This window comes from Lipophrys pholis (assembly GCF_963383615.2).
Source record: "Lipophrys pholis genome assembly, chromosome: 15".
Lineage (NCBI taxonomy): Eukaryota > Metazoa > Chordata > Actinopteri > Blenniiformes > Blenniidae > Lipophrys > Lipophrys pholis.
The window spans coordinates 6462502-6470666 of NC_137642.1; the positions used below are offsets into that span (position 1 = coordinate 6462502).

General features: G+C 43.3%; 2 protein-coding genes across 2 annotated transcripts; both read left to right on the forward strand.

The window, feature by feature from the left end:
• Window positions 1–502: 502 nt before the first annotated feature.
• Window positions 503–3217, forward strand: LOC308121201 (uncharacterized protein). The gene is made up of 2 exons (XM_080482314.1): window positions 503–749; window positions 2161–3217. Exons 1-2 carry the CDS (start codon window positions 575–577, stop codon window positions 3009–3011), a joined length of 1026 nt encoding a protein of 341 aa, XP_080338440.1. The 5' UTR covers window positions 503–574; the 3' UTR covers window positions 3012–3217.
• Window positions 3218–3799: 582 nt separating this feature from the next.
• On the forward strand, window positions 3800–6687 carry LOC308120727 (uncharacterized protein). The gene is made up of 2 exons (XM_080481508.1): window positions 3800–3996; window positions 5336–6687. The coding sequence occupies exons 1-2, from the start codon at window positions 3822–3824 to the stop codon at window positions 6307–6309; spliced, it is 1149 nt and encodes a 382-aa protein (XP_080337634.1). The 5' UTR covers window positions 3800–3821; the 3' UTR covers window positions 6310–6687.
• Window positions 6688–8165: the final 1478 nt, after the last annotated feature.

Below are 8165 nucleotides of genomic sequence, written 5' to 3' on the forward strand. Positions count from 1 at the left end.
AAATGTTATAAGACAAACAAATAAAGTCATTTGACTTTGATACACTGCTGTTAGGTAACCAGATGGAAAATGTATTTGAATTATTTTTTTATCTGAGCCAGTCGGATGCTGTATGAATGGGTAGGATCAGAGTGTAGGTCGCTGAGGGGTATGGAGGGATATACTGTACCCTCCTACTGATATGCACAACTATTCTGTCTGTTTACCATCGGGGGATAAGCTCTCCTCAATAAAAGCCGCTGTCCAAATGCAATGGACGAAACATATGAAGATAGATGGATTAAAATCTATGAAAAACTGGTGAATCCCACACGGTTTTGGTGAAATCACAGATTTCACGGTTTCCCCGCGAAAAATGTCAGCATTTAACTACTGTTGTTTTTGTTTTTACCCACGCAGTTCTGCCATTCGTCCTGCAGGGGGCAGCACCTCTCCATCGTGTCCCTTCCTTGACCCGCTCCTGCATGTTGTTTAAAGTTACTTCCGGGATTCTGTTAGCTCACAGAAGAGCGCCTGCTCTCTAGTAAAGCATATTCCTGGAGTGATTCTAGTCCTCGTAAAACACTATTTAAACATGTCCTCTACGCTGCTGTTCAAGGCCTTTGTGATCGAGCGGCTGACCGCTACTGCTGAGGAGATATTTCAAGTTTTTGAGCGGACGATTGTGAAATATGAAGAAGAAGCGTCGAGCTTTAAGCGGGAGATCGAGAGACTGACAGGTCTGCTGCAGGAGAAACAACAAATAACAGGTTCAAACTGATCCCATTTATTCTTCCCTAAGCTTTTGAATGCACATGTCCAACTGTTCAATGTTTCAGTGCTTTTTGCACAAGTTTCTGTTTGTTTAGAGTCTGCATTTAAACAGGCCTCCTCATCATGCTGATTGCATTTTGACATCATGAGACCAAGACCGTATCTAATAGTTGATCAACAGTAGCTGCCCATTGGAGGCTTCACACAGGATGATCTCAGACTGAAGTGTCTGTCCACTGAGCTTAGAGCGCCACCAGCTGGTTGGAGAGTCACAGAAAGGCATGGAAGTGTACATCCTTTGGCCACATCTCACTGTGATGACCGCTTCATTGTGAACAGTTTCCCGTGAGACCGGATGATGAATGCCACTTAACTCCAGACACATTTAATATGAGGTGAGAGGCACCGAAACCATTTACATCATCGTGGTCTGCGTGATCGACGACCTACAAGCGCCACAATGCCCCAGCTCATCAAGGTGGAATCATTAGGAAACAACTGCTGCTGGCTGGGGGACCTCAACTGGAGCAGCCTGCTCTTTCTCCCCAACTGAATCCCACAGAAAACCTCTGGGATCGGTTGAGACGTCCTATTGAGGCCCAGAACTGTCAACCCCCGAACCTCGATGACCTGACATGGCACCTGACTCTTCAAGAAGAGTGTGATGCCATGGTGAGGCAGACAATAAGTTGACTTGTGAACAGCATGCGATGCCGTCATCGAGCTGTAACTGATGCTCATGTCAACTTATTGTGACATTTTTCATTGAGGTATACCCTCCATTGTTGTTGGCTTTGGTTCAGTCCAACGTTTAAAAAGAGGAAGTTACCATTGCATGCTTCTACTTGCATGTCATACTTTCATTATATAATATCACTGTTGCATCAAGTTTTTACATTTTCCATAGATTTCACCCAAAAGCCAAATATCCTGAACTTATTGTGAGTAGTGTATAGCGTTTTGGTCCTTTCGTGATATTAAGAATAAAAAATACTTGGTTGTGATTGGAGGATGGGACTATCAACAACATTTTAGGGAGCATCTCTGACTGTGTGGCTCCAACTGGCTTACAGACTAAACACTGAATGGATAATGGAGGAAACGATTGACAGATCACTTGATTATCTCAATCTTTGTTTACACACAAATAAACCTATGAAATATTTCTTTACCAGCAAGATGGGGTATTTGATTTCATCCCAGGAATTAAAGTAAAGCTTTTGCAGCTATGTTTGATGATGGATTGTTTTGGATACCACTTGTGCTGGAAAGTTTTTTTTGGCCTGGCTCAATAGATATTTGCAAAAAGAAAAGGTTTTTGGTGGAAATATCTACAAGTTCACCACCATGTTGATTTTAATTTGCTGCAGATGTAAGAATGACAAAGATGCCCGTTTCTCCTTCCAGACCCCTCCTCTCAGTCGTCTGACTGTAAAGAGGAAATTCCATTCCAATCGAGCGTCGGCGTCCAACACGAAGACAAAGGGACTCAACACATAAAAGAGGAAGCTCCTGAGCGCTGGGCAGATCTGCAACAAGCAGAAGAAGAGGTGGAGCAGCTTAAGATTGTTAATGTCTCATACAGCACTCAGTCGTCCATCTACGAGCCGGACAACACGGAGCAGTCGTTTTCAAGTTGGGACAGTGAGGATGAGTTTGAGGAAAGTGAAGATGAACAGGACTCATTACCTCTTGACTCGGCTTCGTCTCCACAAACTCTTTCCCAAAGCCAAGGCGTTGAAGATGAAAGTGAAAGCGACGTGTCTGATGAACTTCTTCAGACTTCTTTTCCGACTTTCAGAGTGGTCACCGAGTTGGATCGCATAAAATTGCGGAACTACAAGTGCCTTTCATGCAGTAAACGTTTCTCCTACAGCCAACACTTGATTAACCATGCCGTCCGCATGCACTCACACGACAGCAGCCTCCTCTGTACTGTGTGCGGAATGACGCTGGATACCACCGAAAGCCTGAATATCCACCTTCAGAGCCACAAGAGCTCCAAATTTTGCTACCTGTGCGGCAGAGAATGCAGCACCATCATAGCTCTGAGTGATCACATGACCATCCACACAAGGGTGAAGCTGCACCGCTGTCCCGACTGCGGAATCAGGTTCAACCACAAATCGGATTTGAAGGTACACATGAGTATCCACACCCAGGAGGACCAGCTCTGCTGCCCTGACTGCGGCGAAGGCTTCTCAACCAGCGGACACATGCTGAGGCACAAGAGAAGCCACATAGGAGATTGGCTGTGACGTCTGTGGCAGAGGATTTGTACAGCGTACACACCTCGATTACCACTTAAGGACCCATGCAAAAAATTCTGATGTTTTTTTTTATCCACTTAGAACTCTTGATTGTTAATAAATTGGAAAAAAAGACCATCTGACCTCAAAATGTTGACTGTTTTTTATTGAGCACATTTTTGTTGATTAAAAATAAAGTTCTGTTTATCCTCTTCTCCTGATTTATTTATTTATTTTTCAGTTAAGCTGTTTGCAACATTTAAATGCTTGAAAGGTATTTTTCCCTCCATTTTTTAGTGAGGTGTGTGTGCGTGCGTGTGTCCTTTATAGGGATATTTATTCATTTTTATTGAAGAACAACTTTTCAACAGTTCAGGTGATTTTACTTTCTTTTTTGACATTATTTCATCTACTTTTGAAAATTCCCTTTCACGGGGTACAGATAAAGCTGGGATACGCCGAATCTTAATGGCAAGCGTATGCAAGTTGTGTGTATGTTTATACCTTTCCCACTTTCTTGCCGGTTTTTCATACAAGCTTTTTTCATATATATATATATTTCTTCAAGAAGCAATCCAATCGTAGAAAAAAAAAATTCTCAAACAATGAATATTTCGAAAGAACAAGTTATTATTCAAAATGTGAGGACATCCACTGCGTTTATATTTTCGAAACGCGCGCGACGCTGTGAACGCTTTCGGAACCATTCACGTGGTACGGCCTCGAACGTCAACACATACGTCATCAACACACGCCTCAACACGGAAGGACGCATCAGTACCTGCGGTCATCCCACTCTTCATAAAACACTATTTAAACATGTCTTCTCCGCTGCTGCTCCGGGCCTTCGTGAACGAGCGGCTGACCGCAGCTGCCGAGGAGATATTTCAGGTTTTTGAGCGGACGATGGTGAAATATGAAGAAGAAGCGTCGAGCTGGAAGCGCGAGACCGAGAGGCTGAGAGGTCTGCTGCAGGAGAAACAACAGAGAACAGGTTCGAACTGATTCTGGCTTTTGTCCTGCGTTTTGGGACGATTCGCGCGATCTACCGATTGCGCTGCGAGGATAACGGATCGTTAATTAGCGCATATATTGTCCAATCGCTCACGATCGACTGATCTTTGTGCAAATAACGGATCCGTTATTTGATGGGAAATCGCCCCAAAGCGCTTTACAATGTGAACATTCTGGACAGCCATAAACAGCAGCAGGTTATTATAATGTGCTTATTTTCTTCTGTCTTATACGGAGCCCCGGAGAGGCCATAGAGAAAACACAATAATAACGCGTGGGAACGGGATAACAAGTCGTTAAAGCCACCGGCTCCGCCGTCGCTATAATATAACTCCAGGGAACTTATTCGCGGCCACGAGTTACTATCTCGTGACCACGGATTAAATGATCTCATTCCCTCGCTTTATTAACTTGAGGGAACGACTTATTATCTCGTTCCCACGCGTTATAAGTATTATTTTTCTTCTTCTATGGCCACTCTGGGGCTCCTTATAAAGGTAATAAGTAACATCGATTGTTTATAGGAAAGCCTGAGGAAATTATAGTGTTTTAAATGCCTGGTTTAAGATAAGTGAGTTTGTCAGCAGTCCTCAGGTGTTCAGGAAGTTTGAGTGTAGGAACTAAAAGCTGCTTTACCTTGTTTCTTCCGATTCTGAAAACTCTTCTTTTAGGACCTCAGGGGTCTGGATATTTTATATTCTACAAGAACATCTGAGATGTATTTAGCCCCAAGGCCACTGAAAGTTTTATAGACCAGAAGTCAGATTTTGAGGTGGACCCTTGACTCACAGGCGGCAGTGCAGATACTGATGCTCAGGTGTAATGTGCTCCACCCTCTTTGTGTTGGAGGACTCTGGCTGCAGCGTTCTGTTTGCAACTCGTCCTAAACCCCACTGGAAAGTGTTGGCCTGGCCTAAAGGAACACTGCAAAAACGTGTCAATTATACATAGTATTCAACAATTCTAAAAAGCTAATAGCAAAGGTTATAACAAAAATGAGCAGGAAATGACCATCTGGACAGAGAGTCATTGAATAAACTACAGAGAGATGGAAGAAGAGAGTATGGTGCGTGGGTTCATGAACATGCCAGAAACATACAAACACAGATACTCTGCTCCATCCTATAGGTCTGTCATAACATAACATTTTCTTCTATAGCTACTTTAAAGTCCTTGTGAGTAGTTTACTAAGCATCTCCAGGTATGTCAGAACAGCAAACGTTCAATTCTGTCTGGAAATACCCACAGGTTCACCACCATGTTGATGTAAATTTGCTCGCAAATGTGAGAATGACAAAGATGCCTGTTTCTCCTTCCAGACCTCTCCTCTCAGTCGTCTGTCTGTAAAGAGGAAATTCCACCCGAGCCGCCGCACTGTGAGCTGGAGTTTAGCGTCAGCGTCCAACAGGAAGACACAGAGCCTCGGCCCATCAAAGAGGAAGCTCCTGAGCACTGGGCCGCTCGGCAACAAGCAGAAGAAGAAGAAGAAGAAGAAGAAGAACAGGTGGAGCAGTTTAAGATCGTTAATGTCTTATACAGCACTCAGTCATCCATCTACGAGCAGGATGACGCAAAGCAGTCATTATCGAACTGTGACAACGAGGAAGAGTTTGAGGAAAGTGAAGATGCAAAGCTCTTATTGCCTCTCAACTCGGCTCCGTCGCCACAAACTCTGGTGCAAAGCCAAAGCATTGAAGACAGAAGAGAAAGCGACGGGCCTGCCGAACAAGTTCAGATTCCTTGCACGACTTCCGGGGACTCCACCGAGTCGCCCCACACAAACCTGCGTGACTATCAGTGCTTTTTGTGCAGTAAATCCTTCTCCTCCACCCAACACCTAACGAACCACGCCGTCCGCATGCACTCGCTTGACAGCGGCCTCCTCTGCGCTGTGTGCGGAAAGACGATGGAGTCCCTGGAAAGCCGGAATGTCCACCTTCAGAGCCACAAGAGCTCCAAGTGCTGCTACATGTGCGGCAGACACTGCAACAGCACCACGGCTCTGACTGAGCACATGGCCAGCCACGCCGGCGTGAAGCTGCACCGCTGTCACGTCTGCGGGAAGGAGTGCACCCGCAAAGGGGATCTGAAGATCCACATGAGGATCCACACGGGGGAGAAGCCGTTCTGCTGCTCCTACTGCTGCAAGAGCTTCACGCACAGCGGACACCTGAGGAAGCACATGAGGAGCCACACGGGAGAGCGGCCGCACCGCTGCGACGTCTGCGGCAGAGGATTTCTGCAGAGCGCACACCTCAAGTACCACTTAAGGACCCACGCACAAAAATACTGACACCCCCCCACTTGGAACTCTATTCATTAGAAAATACTCTCGACATAATAATAATAATAATAATTAATAATAAAAAAGTTGCGTAGTGTTCAGTTACAATATGTTATGTGTCATTATTCATAAATCAGAAAAAAAAAGATTTTTCAAAAGACCATCTGACCTCAACATGTTGCATTGTTTTCAAATTCTGCTCATTTTTGTTGATTAAAATAACCTAATGGGAACATCAAATTATTAAACCTTACAAACTCAAGATTGATTTTGCATCCCAAATTATTTCTAAGTTTTAAGAAGTATGATGTATGTTAAAGTGAGGAGTTGTATAATGTCATTTTCAGTACTTTTTTGTGTTTATTTTTAATAAAACTGTTTACAGCCATTGAACATGTGGAATGTATGTTTTTCATAAATGTGAATGTCTTAAGTGTGTGGATGTTGTAACCTGCTGTAAACAAAAGCTCAACTAAGAATTAAAGTAAGATAATTCATCTGGAAAGCAGATGTGCAGCAGATGTTCTCTCTGAAACAGTGACTGCTTGTGTCATCATACAAAAAGAATTCATCCAGCTGTGCACTGATGTTTTGTTTTGTTTTTTTAATGTGTTTGCTCTATTTTATTGGAATGAATGTTATCATTTAACTGATAATATTGACCAACATTTTTACACAATCACTCTCCACTGGTCTGCCAACAAAAGTCAATGTTGGTCTTAGGTCAACAGATACTTCTCATTATGAAGTATGAGACTTCTTTAGTTGATCCTTTTGGGGTTTTCCTCTGCTGAGAGGAATGAACTTCACCGCTAGGTGGCACTGTAGTAGCGTTTATTCAACTGGCAGTTCAGCGAGCTCAATTGTTCTGATTTGAGTTTCAAGTTAAAGTCAAAAGACAGTTGTTTCTTTGTTTATCTATAAGCAGCAGCCTTTTTTCCTCTCATACACAAAGTGACGCCCATATACTTTAGTTTTTTTTTAATATAAGGTTAAAACATTAATAATAAGAAGTAATCGAATAGAAATAATTAATTCCAGAGAGAAATCCTTTGTCTATTTGCGCCCAAAGAATAAAAAATAATAGAAGTTCTCCAAGCCTCTGAGTCCAGCTCCAATCCCACCACAACCACATCACCGGACGTTCTGGTGAGTTTATTGAGCCTTTAATATCAGTGCTGTCATCAAACACAATATAAATCAACATTAAGAGCAGAGCAAAGGGATTAAAATACATCTTTAACTGTCTCAGGAGCATAAAATCTAAAGACTTCAAGAAACTGTTTTTGTCTCATCTTTAGTTTCTGAGTGTTGTTAACATGGTGAAATGTTAATGCCCTGACATTTTTCAAGGTCTTATTCAGCAAAGTGGTAAATCAGTGTGGAGCTCTTCAAGAGGTTGTTGCTCCTGCAGTAGATTTATCTACGTCAGGTCTTCACTGCTCCGTCCAGAGAGGTTTCCCCCCCCCCCCCTGCTTAATCAACTGCTCCACTGTTTTTCAAAGGATGTAATTAAACTTCTAATTACTTCTCACTTTCTCTGAAAACAGCTTCACACAGTCATCCGGGTTTTAACCCTGTTTTTCTGCAGTGAAAAGACCGTCGGGTCACCCCCTCCAAAAAAAGCTCAACTTGGATTGTTCCCAGGTGGCCTAAAAAAATCTCACCCAGAACAGAAGCTCATTCAGGAATCTCTTGTGTTTGCGAAGCTGCTTCAGGCGATTGAGATTTCAGATTGTAAAGCTATGGAGCTAATCAGGCCTCACTGACCCTCAAGCCTAAAACTAACTGCCCTAATCAGGTTACGCAACCAACCCCTAAAGACACAGGACCGCCGCCAGACACCTCTGGATCCTTGGGAATGG

Coding starts and splice junctions, on each gene's coding strand:
- LOC308121201 (XM_080482314.1), top strand. CDS start 575: ATGTCCTCTACGCTGCTGTTCAAGGCCTTTGTGATCGAGCGGCTGACC. Junction 750..2,160: donor GGAGAAACAACAAATAACAG/GTTCAAACTGAT, acceptor TTCTCCTTCCAG/ACCCCTCCTCTCAGTCGTCT.
- LOC308120727 (XM_080481508.1), top strand. CDS start 3,822: ATGTCTTCTCCGCTGCTGCTCCGGGCCTTCGTGAACGAGCGGCTGACC. Junction 3,997..5,335: donor GGAGAAACAACAGAGAACAG/GTTCGAACTGAT, acceptor TTCTCCTTCCAG/ACCTCTCCTCTCAGTCGTCT.